Source organism: Pelophylax lessonae (genome assembly GCF_965119305.1).
Source record: "Pelophylax lessonae genome assembly, chromosome: 11".
Classification (NCBI taxonomy): domain Eukaryota; kingdom Metazoa; phylum Chordata; class Amphibia; order Anura; family Ranidae; genus Pelophylax; species Pelophylax lessonae.
In genome coordinates this window covers 119145176-119162892 of record NC_138778.1, presented here as the reverse complement: position 1 = coordinate 119162892, position 17717 = coordinate 119145176, and the positions used below count along the sequence as shown (strand labels likewise).

General features: G+C 44.4%; 1 protein-coding gene across 1 annotated transcript in view; it reads right to left on the bottom strand.

Annotated features, from left to right (window-relative positions):
* The window catches only part of DHX58 (DExH-box helicase 58), a 112061-nt gene that overhangs the window by 21102 nt on the left and 73242 nt on the right, over positions 1 to 17717 (bottom strand). Inside the window, exon 9 of the mRNA XM_082271563.1 lies at positions 16974 to 17135. Within this exon, the coding sequence (XP_082127689.1) occupies positions 16974 to 17135 (162 nt within the window). The remainder of the gene's footprint in view (positions 1 to 16973; positions 17136 to 17717) is intronic.

Here is a 17717-nt window from a genome sequence, read left to right as displayed (position 1 = left end):
CACCATGTGGTTTGGTGTGTGTTTAGCAGATGTGTGGGGTGCCCTAAACCATCAATGGCACTGCTGCACGTCTCCTAAAGGACAGTACGCTTCTGTGTTTGTCAGGAAAGCCACAATTTTGTGCACAATCCTGACATGCAAGCAGGTTCGCACTTTTGTGCGGTGGTTTGCCCGCAGTGTGATTATATGTGCAGTTTACCTGCAGATTTATGTGCGCTCCCAATGATTTCTCATGGACTGTGCATTTTCTGAACGTGCATCAAAGATGCAGCATGCAAGACTGTGATTTGCTTTCATGAAAACACGCGGTCTGAAATTTAAGAATTTAATGGAACCGAACCTACAATTGTGGGTAAACTGCACATACAATTGCGCTGTGGCCAACCCGCCGTGCACCGGTGTGAACCCACTATTAGGGATAGGAAAATAGTGAATCAATGAGGAGGTTGGGGTGGTAAGAATATGTGCTAATGAAGAGCAAAGTGATGGGGTGCAGAGAAAATTTGAATATTCTAGGCTGTGTGGGGACAGGACAGAAGAGCTAAAAGCAGACATCCCAAGTCTCCCGCGATTTGCGTGAGTCTTCCGCCTTTGGCCGGCTGCTCACAGACACCCGCAAGTGCTGTGCGATCTCCTGGCTGCCGCGGTAGACTTAGGATGTCTGCAGTCATCAGCAGGGCCTGCGCCAGCATAAGGCAGCTCAGGCGGCCGCCTTAGGGAGGCAGGAGAGAGGGGGCTCTAAAGCCGAGGGTCCCTCAAGTGCTTATGCTGGCACCGCCCTGCTTACACCTGCTCAGCACAGCCAACCCGTGACAGACAGCACAGAGCTGGGCGCCGCCCTGAGCTGCCTTCAGCTGCTGCCTCCACACTAGCTTTTACCAGCAACAAAGGTCCCGCCTCCTCCTCCTCTCTTTTGAAAGGCAGTCTTTCATTTCCTCACATCAGGCACTTTTTCTATTCAAGTACATTTGCTGCTTCTCTTCAGGAGAATCCCCTCCCACATGGGCGGTACCAGAACCGCCTCTAGTCCATCACACTCGTCGGTGAACTGGAGGTAAGTGAGAGAAGGGGAGGAGCCGAGTGAGAGCAGGGGGAGGGGACAGCAGGCCCAGTGCAGGACTGCAGGGATGGCACAGATCCTCAGTAGTGGTGGGAAGTTTGATTCTTTTAAGTGCATCGGTTCATTTGGAACTAGTCATTGAAATGAACCGATTCATGAATCGATTCTTCAGTTCACTTGCTGAAGCTCTGACTCAACCTGAAGTAATGTCAGCAGACTCAACAAGTGAACTGAAGAATCGATACAACAACCCCTCTGTAGTGTGTACCATATACATAGAACTAACCGCATTCTAATAAAGATACATTATATACAGAGATGTGTGTCCTGAAGAGCTAACACTCTAATATACAGAGAGGATACTGATACAGTATATAGAGAGATTTGTGTCCTGCAGTGCTGACGCTCTAATATACAGAGAAGATACAGTATATGGAGAGAGGTGTGTCCTGCAGAGCTGACGCTCTAATATACAGAGAGGATACAATATATGGAGGGAGGTGTGTCCTGCAGAGCTGACGCTCTAATATACAGAAGGATACAGATACAGTAAATAGAGAGATGTGTGTCCTGCAGAGCTGACACTCAAATATACAGAGAAGATACAGATACAGTATATAGAGAGATGTATGTCCTGCAGAGCTGACACTCAAATATACAGAGAGGATACAGATACAGTATATAGAGAGATGTGTGTCCTGCAGAGCTAACACTCTAATATACAGAGAGGATACAGATACAGTAAATAGAGAGATGTGTGTCCCGCAGAGCTGATACTCTGTACAGTATATAGCAGTAGTGTAAGCTTGGACACAGTGTGATCCATACAGACAATGATGGGTAGGTGGGGTATGTATAATATATTGTGGGGGGGGGGGGGGGGCAGCCAGGTGATGGGTGGGTAGGTGTTGTATGTATATTATATTATGGGGGGGGGGGCAGCCAGGTGATGGGTGGGTAGGTGTGGTATGTATATTATATTATGGGGGAGGGGCAGCCAGGTGATGGGTGTGTAGGTGTGGTATGTATATTATATTATGGGGGGGGCAGCCAGATGATGGGTGTGTAGGTGTGGTATGTATATTATATTATGGGGGGTGAATATTATATTATGGGGGGCAGTCAGGTGATGGGTGTGTAGGTGTGGTATACAGTATGTATATTATATTATGGGGGGGGCAGCCAGGTGATGGGTGGGTAGGTGTGGTATGTATATTATATTATGGGGGGGGCAGCCAGGTGATGGGTGGGTAGGTGTGGTATATGTATATTATATTATGGGGGGGGGCAGTCAGGTGATGGGTGGGTAGGTGTGGTATATGTATATTATATTATGGGGGGGGGGCAGCCAGGTGATGGGTGGGTAGGTGTGGTATATGTATATTATATTATGGGGGGGGGGCAGCCAGGTGATGGTTGGGTAGGTGTGGTATGTATGTTATATTATGGGGGGGTGAATATTATATTATGGGGGGGGCAGCCAGGTGATGGGTGGGTAGGTGTGGTATATGTATATTATATTATGGGGGGGGGGCAGTCAGGTGATGGTTGGGTAGGTGTGGTATGTATGTTATATTATGGGGGGGTGAATATTATATTATGGGGGGGGCAGCCAGGTGATGGGTGGGTAGGTGTGGTATGTATGTTATATTATGGGGGGGGGTGAATATTATATTATGGGGGGCAGCCAGGTGATGGGTGGGTAGGTGTGGTATGTGTATTATATTATGGGGGGGGTGAATATTATATTATGGGGGGCAGCCAGGTGATGGGTGGGTAGGTGTGGTATGTATATTATATTATGGGGGGGGCAGTCAGGTGATGGGTGGGTAGGTGTGGTATGTATATTATATTATGGGGGGGGCAGCCAGGTGATGGGTGGGTAGGTGTGGTATGTATATTATATTATGGGGGGGGGGCAGCCAGGTGATGGGTGTGTAGGTGTGGTATGTATATTATATTATGGGGGGGCAGCCAGGTGATGGGTGGGTAGGTGTGGTATGTATATTATATTATGGGGGAGGGGCAGCCAGGTGATGGGTGGGTAGGTGTGGTATATATTTTTTTATGGGGGAGGGGGCAGCCAGGTGATGGGTGGGTAGGTGTGGTATGTATACTATATTATGGGGGAGGGGGCAGCCAGGTGATGGGTGGGTAGGTGTGGTATGTATATTTTATTATGGGGGAGGGGGCAGCCAGGTGATGGGTGGGTAGGTGTGGTATGTATATTTTATTATGGGGGAGGGGGCAGCCAGGTGATGGGTGGGTAGGTGTGGTATGTATATTATATTATGGGGGAGGGGGCAGCCAGGTGATGGGTGGGTAGGTGTGGTATGTATATTTTATTATGGGGGAGGGGGCAGCCAGGTGATGGGTGGGTAGGTGTGGTATGTATATTTTATTATGGGGGAGGGGGCAGCCAGGTGATGGGTGGGTAGGTGTGGTATGTATATTATATTATGGGGGAGGGGGCAGCCAGGTGATGGGTGGGTAGGTGTGGTATGTATATTTTATTATGGGGGAGGGGGCAGCCAGGTGATGGGTGTGTAGGTGTGGTATGTATATTATATTATGGGGGAGGGGCAGCCAGATGATGGGTGTGTAGGTGTGGTATGTATTTTATATTATGGGGGGTGAATATTATATTATGGGGGGGCAGTCAGGTGATGGGTGTGTAGGTGTGGTATACAGTATGTATATTATATTATTGGGGGGGGGCAGCCAGGTGATGGGTGGGTAGGTGTGAAAGGTATATTATATTATGGGGGGGGGCAGCCAGGTGATGGGTGTGTAGGTGTGGTATGTATATTATATTATGGGGGGAGGGCAGCCAGGTCATGGGTGGGTAGGTGTGGTATGTATATTATATTATGGGGGGGGGGGGGGGGTCAGCCAGGTGATGGGTGTGTAGGTGTGGTATGTATATTATATTATGGGGGGGGCAGCCAGGTGATGGGTGGGTAGGTGTGGTATGTATATTATATTATGGGGGGAGGGCAGCCAGGTGATGGGTGGGTAGGTGTGGTATGTATATTATATTATGGGGGGGCAGCCAGGTGATAGGTGGGTAGGTGTGGTATGTATATTATATTATGGGGGGGCAGCCAGGTGATAGGTGGGTAGGTGTGGTATGTATATTATATTATGGGGGGGGCAGCCAGGTGATGGGTGGGTAGGTGTGGTATGTATATTATATTATGGGGGGGGCAGCCAGGTCATGGGTGGGTAGGTGTGGTATGTATATTATATTATGGGGGGGGGGGGGTCAGCCAGGTGATGGGTGGGTAGATGTGGTATGTATATTATATTATGGGGGGGGGCAGGCAGGTCATGGGTGGGTAGGTGTGGTATGTATATTATATTATGGGGGGGGGGCAGCCAGGTGATGGGTGGGTAGGTGTGGTATGTATATTATATTATGGGGGGGGGGCAGCCAGGTCATGGGTGGGTAGGTGTGGTTTGTATATTATATTATGGGGAGGGCAGCCAGGTGATGGGTGGGTAGGTGTGGTATGTATATTATATTATGGGGGGGGGCAGCCAGGTGATGGGTGGGTAGGTGTGGTATGTATATTATATTATGGGGGGGGCAGCCAGGTCATGGGTGGGTAGGTGTGATATGTATATTATATTATGGGGGGGCAGCCAGGTCATGGGTGGGTAGGTGTGATATGTATATTATATTATGGGGGGGGGGGGGGTCAGCCAGGTGATGGGTGGGTAGGTGTGGTATGTATATTATATTATGGGGAGGGGGGAACCAGGTCATGGGTGGGTAGGTGTGGTATGTATATTATATTATGGGGGGCAGCCAGGTGATGGGTGGGTAGGTGTGGTATGTATATTATATTATGGGGGGGCAGTCAGGTGATAGGTGGGTAGGTGTGGTATGTATATTATATTATGGGGGGGGGCAGCCAGGTGATGGTGGGTAGGTGTGGTATGTATATTATATTATGGGGGGGGCAGCCAGGTGATGGGTGGGTAGGTGTGGTATGTATATTATATTATGGGGGGGGGGCAGCCAGGTCATGGGTGGGTAGGTGTGGTATGTATATTATATTATGGGGGGGGCAGCCAGGTGATGGGTGGGTAGGTGTGGTATGTATATTATATTATGGGAGGGGGCAGCCAGGTGATGGGTGGGTAGGTGTGGTATGTATATTATATTATGGGGGGGGCAGCCAGGTGATGGGTGGGTAGGTGTGGTATGTATATTATATTATGGGGGGGGGCAGCCAGGTGATGGGTGGGTAGGTGTGGTATGTATATTATATTATGGGGGGGGGGGCAGCCAGGTCATGGGTGGGTAGGTGTGGTATGTATATTATATTATGGGGGGGGGCAGCCAGGTGATGGGTGGGTAGGTGTGGTATGTATATTATATTATGGGGGGGGCAGCCAGGTGATGGGTGGGTAGGTGTGGTATGTATATTATATTATGGGGGGGGGGGCAGCCAGGTCATGGGTGGGTAGGTGTGGTATGTATATTATATTATGGGGGGGGGCAGCCAGGTGATGGGTGGGTAGGTGTGGTATGTATATTATATTATGGGGGGGGCAGCCAGGTGATGGGTGGGTAGGTGTGGTATGTATATTATATTATGGGGGGGGGCAGCCAGGTCATGGGTGGGTAGGTGTGATATGTATATTATATTATGGGGGGGGCAGCCAGGTCATGGGTGGGTAGGTGTGATATGTATATTATATTATGGGGGGGGGGGGGTCAGCCAGGTGATGGGTGGGTAGGTGTGGTATGTATATTATATTATGGGGAGGGGGGAACCAGGTCATGGGTGGGTAGGTGTGGTATGTATATTATATTATGGGGGGCAGCCAGGTGATGGGTGGGTAGGTGTGGTATGTATATTATATTATGGGGGGGCAGTCAGGTGATAGGTGGGTAGGTGTGGTATGTATATTATATTATGGGGGGGGGCAGCCAGGTGATGGTGGGTAGGTGTGGTATGTATATTATATTATGGGGGGGGCAGCCAGGTGATGGGTGGGTAGGTGTGGTATGTATATTATATTATGGGGGGGGGGCAGCCAGGTCATGGGTGGGTAGGTGTGGTATGTATATTATATTATGGGGGGGGCAGCCAGGTGATGGGTGGGTAGGTGTGGTATGTATATTATATTATGGGAGGGGGCAGCCAGGTGATGGGTGGGTAGGTGTGGTATGTATATTATATTATGGGGGGGGCAGCCAGGTGATGGGTGGGTAGGTGTGGTATGTATATTATATTATGGGGGGGGGCAGCCAGGTGATGGGTGGGTAGGTGTGGTATGTATATTATATTATGGGGGGGGCAGCCAGGTGATGGGTGGGTAGGTGTGGTATGTATATTATATTATGGGAGGGGGCAGCCAGGTCATGGGTGGGTAGGTGTGGTATGTATATTATATTATGGGGGGGGCAGCCAGGTGATGGGTGGGTAGGTGTGGTATGTATATTATATTATGGGAGGGGGCAGCCAGGTGATGGGTGGGTAGGTGTGGTATGTATATTATATTATGGGGGGGGCAGCCAGGTGATGGGTGGGTAGGTGTGGTATGTATATTATATTATGGGGGGGGCAGCCAGGTGATGGGTGGGTAGGTGTGGTATGTATATTATATTATGGGGGGGGCAGCCAGGTGATGGGTGGGTAGGTGTGGTATGTATATTATATTATGGGGGGAGTGTACTCGGTTCTGAGACTCATGATTCTTTCAAGTGTACTCGGTTCTAACTGAGACTGACTCATATGTGATGATTCTGTGACTCAGTAACTGGTCTGGTGTACTGAGTACTTGGAGCTGTGATAGGTTGTTTCCAGCATGTCAGTGTGCAGTGAGCCGTCTGATTGGTTACAGGGAGGGGTGGAGCTCTCTCACTCTAGGATCATATTACCAGACCTGTCTCTCCTATTGAGTGAGTGACAAGTGAAATGTTTCATAGGGGTCAGTTCAGTCAGATGATCCGACTCCTCCAGTTCACTGAAAAGACCGATTCCTTCATGAACTGGACATCACTAAGAGATATTCAGTGAATATAAAGCACAGTCACTCCTGTCAGTGAGGCAGCAGCAGCGACTGAAGCCTCCAGTGCATCCCCCCCCCCCCCTCACCACAGATTAAGACACCACCAAGGGCAAGAGTCCCTCCCGCCCACCCCTTGTACTGGCCCTGCATAGTTCTATGTGTTTCCACACACACGACAAAACATGCCGTGGTTTCCAATGCATAGGGGTGCCATTAGGAATTGTGCATCTGCTCAGGGTACAGGTATGGGTTGCTGTAGGTATGGGAACGCGTGTGGTTTACAAGCAGTCCTGCACACACATAGATGTGAACCTAGCCTTATTTTGTGGGACACAATCCTCAGGTAACATGTCACCCTTGCGTGTCGGTGAAACTACAGGTGGCAAATCAACTTTGCAGCTGATTTGTAACAGTATAGGAATGCAAAACCTGTTTAAAGCGAACAAAAAGCTCAGTTACACAGGCCTTTAATATATTGATTCCCATGACAATTTGCTACATGTCATTGGTAGTCAAAGGGTAAAACTGACTGTATAGTTGTTTATATTTTTAATATATATATATTATTACAGGTACTTATATGTAGCCGTCCATTTACACTGTGCTTCACATATCATTTGCACAGCAGTCCCCTTCCCTCAAGGAGCTTACAATCATACATATGTACAGTATATATATATATATTGTGTGTGTGTGTATATATATATATATATATATATTTGTAAAAATATAGGCTTGATCGGATTATTTTGTGTGATTAAACAAAAACCTTTGTTTCCATATATCGTTTGAGATTATATACTGTATGTACATCGGGGCAGTCATATTTGCTTATTACATACATAGGCTTTGTTTCCTGCTTTTGCTGTACCTTACTGTTCGTTACCACAATGCAAGTGTATGCCATGGCCAACTCATAGCAGACATGTTTTATGAGGCTAATTTATTTTCTCATGAGGGGAGTTCCGCTTTAGGGACTCGTCCCCCGCTCCTATTGTAGCTGCTGACTTTTACTTTTTCCACAGGAGATTGAAACTGCTTTAACCTCCCTGGCGGTATTCCCAAGTGTGGCTCGGGGGGGGAATTTTAGTGCCATTAGCGGTAACCCCGAGCCACACTCGGGGTACCGCCAGGGAGCATCGCTGGATCCTGGTAGAGGTTACTTACCTTGTCCCCGGGATCCCGCGTTGTGTCCCTGCTGCATACGGTGGCTGGATTTTCCGCCCGAAGCTGTGAGCCCCGGCTTCCGTCTCCTGCAAGCGTCACGTCGCAGGGGGGTGGAACCTGTGGCAAATTCAAATAGTAAAACACACAAACACACTGATATATAGTAATCCTATTGGATTACATTACTAAATAAAATAAATTGACATTAGTTTGCCCCCCCAGTGCCCTTTCCTGCAGTTTGACTGTACTTTTTATATATATATATATATATATATATATATATATATATATGTATATCTATATATGTATATACGTGTATATATATATATATACATACGTATATCTATATATATATATCTATATATATATATATAGATATATATATATATAAATAATATATGCATGTGTATGTGTGTATATATATATATATATATATATATATATATATATATATATATATACATACAGTGCCTTTCGAAATTATTCGGCCCCCTTGAACTTTGCGACCTTTGCCACATTTCAGGCTTCAAACATAAAGATATAAAACTGTAATTTTTTGTGAAGAATCAACAAGTGGGACACAATCATGAAGTGGAACAAAATTTATTGGATATTTCAAACTTTGTTAACAAATAAAAAACTGAAAAATTGGGCGTGCAAAATTATTCAGCCCCTTTACTTTCAGTGCAGCAAACTCTCTCCAGAAGTTCAGTGAGGATCTCTGAATGATCCAATGTTGACCTAAATGACTAATGATGATAAATAGAATCCACCCGTGTGTAATCAAGTCTCCGTATAAATGCACCTGCACTGTGATAGTCGCAGAAGTCCGTTTAAAGCGCAGAGAGCATCATGAAGAACAAGGAACACACCAGGCAGGTCCGAGATACTGTTGTGGAGAAGTTTAAAGCCGGATTTGGATACAAAAAGACTTCCCAAGCTTTAAACATCCCAAGGAGCACTGTGCAAGCGATAATATTGAAATGGAAGGAGTATCAGACCACTGCACATCTACGAAGACCTGGCCGTCCCTCTAAACTTTCAGCTCATACAAGGAGAAGACTGATCAGAGATGCAGCCAAGAGGCCCATGATCACTCTGGATGAACTGCAGAGATCTACAGCTGAGGTGGGAGACTCTGTCCATAGGACAACAATCAGTTGTATACTGCACAAATCTGGCCTTTATGGAAGAGTGGCAAGAAGAAAGCCATTTCTTAAAGATATCCATAAAACGTGTCGTTTAAAGTTTGCCACAAGCCACCTCGGAGACACACCAAACATGTGGAAGAAGGTGCTCTGGTCAGATGAAACCAAAATCAAACTTTTTGGCAACAATGCAAAATGTTATGTTTGGCGTAAAAGCAACACAGCTCATCACCATGAACACACCATCCCCACTGTCAAACATGGTGGTGGCAGCATCATGGTTTGGGCCTGCTTTTCTTCAGCAGGGACAGGGAAGATGGTTAAAATTGATGGGAAGATGGATGGAGCCAAATACAGGACCATTCTGGAAGAAAACCTGATGGAGTCTGCAAAAGACCTGAGACTGGGACGGAGATTTGTCTTCCAATAAGACAATGATCCAAAACATAAAGCAAAGTCTACAATGTTAGAATGGCCAAGTCAAAGTCCAGACCTGAATCCAATCGAGAATCTGTGGAAAGAAATGAAAACCTCTGTTCACAAACGTTCTCCATCCAACCTCACTGAGCTCGAGTTGTTTTGCAAGGAGGAATGGGCAAAAATGTCAGTCTCTCAATGTGCAAAACTGATAGAGACATACCCCAAGCGACTTACAGCTGTAATCGCAGCAAAGGGTGGCGCTACAAAGTATTAACTTAAGGGGGCTGAATAATTTTGCACTCCCAATTTTTTAGTTTTTTATTTGTTAAAAAAGTTTGAAATATCCAATAAATTTCATTCCACTTCATGATTGTGTCCCACTTGTTGATTCTTCACAAAAAATTACAGTTTTATATCTTTATGTTTGAAGCCTGAAATGTAGCAAAAGGTCACAAAGTTCAAGGGGGCCGAATACTTTCGCAAAGCACTGTATATATACTTTAACTTATTTATAGTTATTTATTATATTATAATTTATGATTTTGTGTTTCAAACTTTATCATACCTGAGATGTTATAAAGAAGAACGCACAGTAAAAACAAATCATATGTAAATAGTTGGTTTGGGCTGCTCGTCCTTAAGAATTAAATGCAAAATAATTGTACCGCTTTCAGCACCTAAAATCGGAAACAATCATACCGCTAGGGAGGTTAAGCAGAGAAAGGCAGTAAGTAATCTACTTTACACTGCATCTAGTGGCTAAAAAGCAAGTCTTTACATTTACTGTAGCACCCTCCTAGGTAGGTGCTAGTTAGTGAGAGAGTATAATTTTTGGCTCTGTCTGCCTATCAGAGGAGCAGCAGCCACATCTATATAGCTTTCTGTCTAGCAGAGAGCAGGATCTGTTAGCGAGGTCTGCTCAGTATGCTCAGTATGTGATTCATTGAGTCTAGAGGTCTAGAGAGTGTTTCACACTGGTCCAATAGGGAGGTATGTTGGACAGTGAGAGGAAATCTGACCAATGGGGTACATAGGCTTTAATACAGCCCTGGTGATAGGCAGAGACAGACTGTCTCGGTGCATTCTGGGATACTGTATAAAAGCCAGGAGCACATGCGTTGCAAAGTCTATGGCTGGTGAGCAAAGTCCCGGAGGGAGGTTGGCGGCTGCCTCCTCCTCTGTAGCAGTGGCACATGGCATCCAGAGGTCATCCTGAGGGCCAGAGAAACAGAGCTGAACACAGAGGTCCAGGAAAGCTGACTGAGGGGGAGACACTAGAAAAGCAGTATTGTGAGTACAGGGGATAGTGTCAAGGGGTCGGACCTGAGGGGGGGGCCACCCCGGAGTAGGATAGTCAGTGGACAGGTGTCAGTGGTCAAGAAAGAGGATACTAGGAGAGTGTCCAGAAAATAACTTTAGTTCATCAAGTCATCTGAAAAGAGGCTTAATCTTAAATCCATCTAGTGGCAAGGTGGAACAACAGCCTGGCTGTATCAACAGATGTCCTCCAAACTTTGTGCATAGTTAATCTGGAGTATCTCACAAATCCCTTCTCCCATCCCTAATTCATAAAATAAAAACAAAACCACAGCATACCCCTGGATTAATTATTGACTGAGCCAAGAAGTAAAGTAAAGACTGTGAATGTTAGAGTTGTTAATGGTAACCCAGGGGGACCCAAGTGTGGAAATCCAGCAGTCCTCAAAAGGACAGTGCTACACTACAATAGCTAAATACATAGTTGATGAGGTTGGAAAAAAAGACAAAAGGTGTGTGTGCGTGTGTGTGTCCCTGCATGTATTTTTAGGTGTGTGATCAACAAGCACTCCCTGGTCCAAATCCATTATAGATTATTTCAGGGGAGCCAATTACAATGTGTATTTTGCATGTGTATTTTCGGCACCCAAGTGCTTTACGTTTTTTAATATTGAATCTCATCTGCCAGGTAGCTGCCCAAACTCCTATTTTGTTTATGTCTTCCTGCAATTAGACTATATACTATGCTAAAGTTATTTCCCTGTAGAATTTGGTATCATCAACAAACCATATCAATGAGCTTTTAATTCCAACCTCTATATCATTAAAAACATAATGAACAGCATTGACCCCAAGACAGAAACCTGGGGAACATCAGTAACAACTTTACACCATTCAGAGAATTACTAATTTATCACTACTCTCTGGATCATCCAGGTTTATCATGCACTTTCTCATAGAATGGTTGGTCTGAAAAGAACAGTTCCATGTGGTTGTCACTTGATACTCTTATCACAGACAAAATTCTGTACACAGTATTCCCTCAAATTCCTTACATACTATTTATGTTAGGCTGACTGGTCTGCAGTTTCCTGGTATACATCTCAGTAGATTTTTTAATATTGGCACCATGTTTGCTCTGTTGCAGTCAGTTGGTACCATTTTCAGTCAGTAAGGTGTCTTTGAAACATAGCAGCTTGGTTATAATTGAGCTAAGTTACCTCAGGAACCACAGGTGTAAGCCACCTGGACCTGGTGATCTATTTATAGTAAGTTTTTCTAGTCTGTCTAGTTTGTTTTAAACCTGATTGTCTGTCAGCTGCAGACGTACATTCAAACATTGTTATTGGTAATTGTAATTATTCATTTTTTTAGTATAGTTCCAAAAATCAAACCCATCATTTTTTTTGTATTAAATAAAGAGGAAAATGTATTTAACCACTTAAGCCCCGGAAGATTTTACCCCCTTCCTGACCAGGGCCTATTTTGCGATTCGGCACTGCTTGACTTTAACAGACAATTGCGCGGTCGTGCGACGCTGTACCTAAACGAATTTGACATCCTTTTTTTCCCACAAACAGAGCTTTCTTTTGGTGGTATTTGATCACCTGTGCGATTTTTTGATCATGCGCTATAAACAAAAAAAGAGTGACAATTTTGCAAAAATAACAATATTTTTCACATTATTTTATATGAAATTCCCCTGAAAAAAATAGAAAAAATCTAAATCTTTTAACATTTTTGGCCAATTTGTTTTCTGCTACATATGCTTTGTAAAAAAAATCACAATAAGCACAATATTTTGATTGGTTTGCGCAAAAGTTATTGTGTTTACTAACTAAGGGAAAGATTTTTGTCATTTTTGTTGTTTTTCTTTTAACGAGTAATGGCGGCGATCTGCGATTTTTTTTGCGGGACTGCGACATTGCAGCGGACAGATCGGACCCTTGACTGACATTTTTGAAATAATTTTGGGGGTACCAGTGACATTACTACAGTAATTAGTGCTATAAATATGCACTGTTACTGTAAAACTTTATTGGGGAAGGAGGGGTTAAGTATGTCCCTAGGGGCGTGTTTCTAACTGTGATTGGACATGGCTACTGGTGTAAGAACAGAGATCAACGGTCCTACATAGTAGAACCGTGTGATCTCCATTTTTACACAGGGGAGAATGACAGGCGGCTTTGTTTACATTAGCCGCCTGCCTTTCTCCCTTCACGGCGAACGATCGCGAGTGACCGGCGGACATCGGGTCCGCCGGTCACACGCACTGACTTGTTAGGGAACAACGTTTTTGATCATTGGTATTATTATGCGATTCATGTATTAATTTGTAAACATTTGCATTTTATTTACTCTCATTGATAATTTGTCGTATTTATTATCTATCCCTCCCTGGGGATTTGTATTATACACTGTTGTGTGTACTATGCGATTCACGGCTTTTTGATATATTTCTTTTGTGATTATCCATTCATTGGAAAGTAGCGCCGATTTATTTCCTATTATTTTACACATACCTACCTGCTGCATTATCGGTCCAATGCTGCAGCTGTCCACCAACTCCAAGCCTGAGAACTGAGCAATCAGGTCATCGCTGGCCTGTTCTGGTGACTGTTAGTCACTGCTCTCTGCCCCTCCAGTACTCACTGAAGCACTGTGCAGGAGAGGGGGCAGGAGAGGCTGGCTCAGGCTCCAAGGGTATGCTGAGAGGCTAAGCCAGCTGCCTGTAAGGCATCTGGGTGGATCCCAACATTATTGTTGGGATCCTTTCTGAGTTCTATGTGGCTGGAGTGCACTCCAGTGACCCACAAGAGAAGTAGGACCAATAGAGCTTCTCCATGCTTCTCTTTTAACACATCTGCAAATGATCAGTACCTATGCAATGGCTCAAAATGCATAAGCCACAGGTATAATAAGTGTAGCAGCTTATAGCTTCTAACTACACTGTGTCTGCTAGATAGAGGATCACTACCTTCTGATTTTACCTTTTATAGAACTGCCTTCTGGCAAGGTAATATAAGTATTTGCCTAAGGCAACAAAGTATCAGAAGGGTGAAAAAGCTACCATTGCTTCAGTATTTTACAACACAATTAATTCCTTTATAGGGAGGAAAGAAAAAAAAAACAGAACAGAGAAATTAAGATGTCTGGTAATAGGAAAGCCAAAGATGAGTGCAAGACTAAAATTTGACTCCGTATGTAAAGCAGAGTGGCAGCATAGTCCCTACTCTATAAGTACCCATGTAAAAATATTTGCACACTGTTGTTTTTAAAGTTCAAATAATACTATCTATGTAGATCTGGAACAGGCTACAAACAGTACAGCTTTTCAAAGAGTAAACTTAATTGGCACAATTGGGTGTTACTAAAAAGGTATCATTCACCGTGCTGTAGGGCTATAATATACTTAGGTGCATGTTTGGACAAGAGCAAGTGCCAGGAACAAAAGAGCTGTGCTGTGAATAGACCAGGTCTCTGATAATCTATCTCTATGCACCCACCCCATGCTGATAACAGAGGGACGGAGCAGCAGAAAGACATGGGACTTAGGACTTTGGAAAAGAGATAAGTAAATATTACAGATATATGTGCCCAGGTCAAATTTCATGAATGGGGTTTACATCCACTTTAATAACATAGATCTTATAAATATTGAGCCAATGACACAAATTTAAAGTATCAGCCACTGGTTTTTACCCTCAACCACAAAGTATAAAAGAGACCTAAAACAAAACCTGTTGGGGGTACCTGAGGACTGAATTTTGGAACCACTGTCCTATGCTATATGTTCTTTTTATAGATGAATAATTGAATCATTATTATTGATAAATGTATTTTATAGCTATGTAATTACATGTGTAATAATATATTGCAGCAGCGATCCCTAACCTTTTTGGGACAATGGACTAGTTTTGTGGCAGCCAAAATGGTCCCTTGGGGGACCATTTACATCAGTGTCCACGGTCCCTTTTATTACAATTCCCTCTTTAAAGCAGTCCTCTCAGTTGCTCCTCACATCACATATCACATTAATGTAAAGGGGACTGCACTGTAGAGTGGCACTGTAATGATTACAGTGTCCCTTTACAGTGCAGTCCCCTTAATATCACAGTGCCCCTAGCAATTACAGCCTCTAATCACAGTGTAAAAAGTGAAATAAGATGATGATTCCTACTTGTGTTTGAGTGTCGTGAAGGTGGATCCATCAATCTCCAAATCCTAACATAACGAATGAATCTGAAATGTATTTTGTTCCATTCGTTATGTTATCATTTGGAGATTCTGAGGAATCCACCTCCATCCAACCCAGAGTGCATAAGTAATCTCCTGAAATAATGACTTCTTACATAGTTTATTACATAGTTCCAAAATTAGTCAAGTTGAAAAAAAGACCATCTAGTTCAACCAATAAAAGGGGAAAAAATATATACAATCCCATATACACAATCCTATACCCACATTTGATTCAGAGGAAGGCAAAACAAAAAAAAACCCCAGCAAAGCATGATCCAATTTGCTCCAGCGAGGGAAATAATTCCTTCCTGATCCCCCGAGAGGTGATTGGATATTCCCTGGATCAACTTTACCCTATAAATGTTAGTATCCACTTATAATATGTACATTTCGGAGATAATCCAAGCCTTTTTTTTTTTTTTTTTTCCCAAAACCAAGCCTTTTTTAAAGCAATCTACTGAGCTGGCTAGAACCAGCTCTTGAGGGAGTCTATTTAACGTTTTCACAGCTCTTACTGTGAAGAAACCTTTCCGTATTTGAAGATTACATCTCTTTTCCTCCAGACATAAAGAGTGCCCCCTTGTCCCGTGTGAGGACTTGAAAGTGAAAAACATTTTTAATAATACCTTATTTTAGGCCCAGTGATCGGGTCTCTGTGCTTCTCTATGCAATGTAGGCGGATAATGACTGGCAGAAGGCGCTAGAAGGGTGCTGTACATAGCTTTCTGAAAACATTGCAGCACCCTGCCTCAATATTCCTCACAATGTCTCAACTCTAATGCAAGCAGTGGGCTGGCTCTTAGGAGAAGTTATAGAAATATCAAAATGCCTGTGGGTGTGCAGGAGAGGGCTGGGCCAGGGGGCAGGGGGGTAAAATGCCCCCCAGGCCACTCTGATGCCCTGCAAAAAGGCTTCACCGCTTCTGCCACAGACATGCCTAAAGGATTCCTAGTGAAGAGAAGTACAAAGCCCTCGCCGCTGGCCTACTGAGTGTGGGATGAAGGCAAGGAAAGAGCGCAGACCCCCTCCCCAGCATGGATGGTGTAAACTGTGTCTGAGCAGAGGCCGGTTCCATGCCCCACTGGAGATTCTCCTCCCTCAGGAGGCCTCGACAGAGCTGTCCCAGCTCCCCCCAACTGCCCCCGCTGGCTAGGTCAGGAACCCAGATTCGCGCTGTGAGTAGAAAGTATCTGGAGTGGAGCTTCAGCCTGGAATGAGGGTCAAGAAAAGGTGTGGAAGAGGGAGAGTGGGAGGGGGGCCGAGTTGCTGCACCATGGGCCTCTGGTTTGTACTTGCCCCCTGGGCCGAAAGTTGCCAGTCAGCCTCTGTTCCAAGGTAGGCTGTATTTGCACGTAGAGTAGACCATTCTGTGGTTCTGAGCTTCCATGACTGAAAGAACTGAAACCCAGTGAACGAAAGTGGTGGGCCAAGGTTAGTAAGACTGGAGATAAAAGGGCCAGATACTGTAGGCCTCAAGCCAGGAAATGAGGTCTGGAATAATCTGCCCTTATGGATGTAAGAGGCAACCTTACCAAAGCCACATAACATAGCGTAGAGCAGTATTCCATTACTCGCCTGCTACATGTAAAGGTACTTTTTGTTTTGGATTGGAATAGAAAATGACAGAAACACTGATTTCTGGTATCATCACTCACCTTTTGGTTATACTCTCTCTCTGGTATATTTTGCACATGCTCAATAGCCCTTTTCATCAGATCCTCCAAGAATTCATTGGTCCTCTCTCTTCGGCTCTCCTTTCCTCCAAATTTGGCCAGAAATGAATAACAACTGTCCTCAGCCCGAGCTCTGCCTCTAGCCTAAAGAAAGGCACAGTAGTATTATGCCCAGAATGTATCAATACCTCCATTTTCTAACAACGATATTGCCTATTTCTGTTGACTATTAGAGAAAAAAACATGAATCTTTCATTTCCGTATTCCCATCCTGTGTGGGCAATTTCAGACTGAGCACATGGTGTAAAAATGCGTAAGTGTGGGTTACCAAATAATCCATAGATCCAGAAATTAGGTAATTGGAGGTATATGAAAATTTCAGGTTTTCCTGTAATAGGTAACCTTGCCTCTAGCAACCTGCTAATCCCCCTAAATGTGTTTTAATGGTATGGGGGCCCCAGTTGCCATGCAGTAGGAATATTTAGGAAATAGAAAGGGTGTGGCAAAAGTCAGTTACCTATATTTTTGCATTTACTGATCATTTTGACATGCTCTTTTTCTTAAAGAGGTAGTAAACTCTTTTTTTTTTTTTTTACCTACAGGTAAGCTTATAATAAAGCTTACCTGTAGTTTAAATAAATATCCCCAGCACATGCACCGTTTAGGAGATATTGTAGTGAGGAGCAGCTGGTGACGTCACCGGCGCATGCGCTCTGAAAGCTCTGT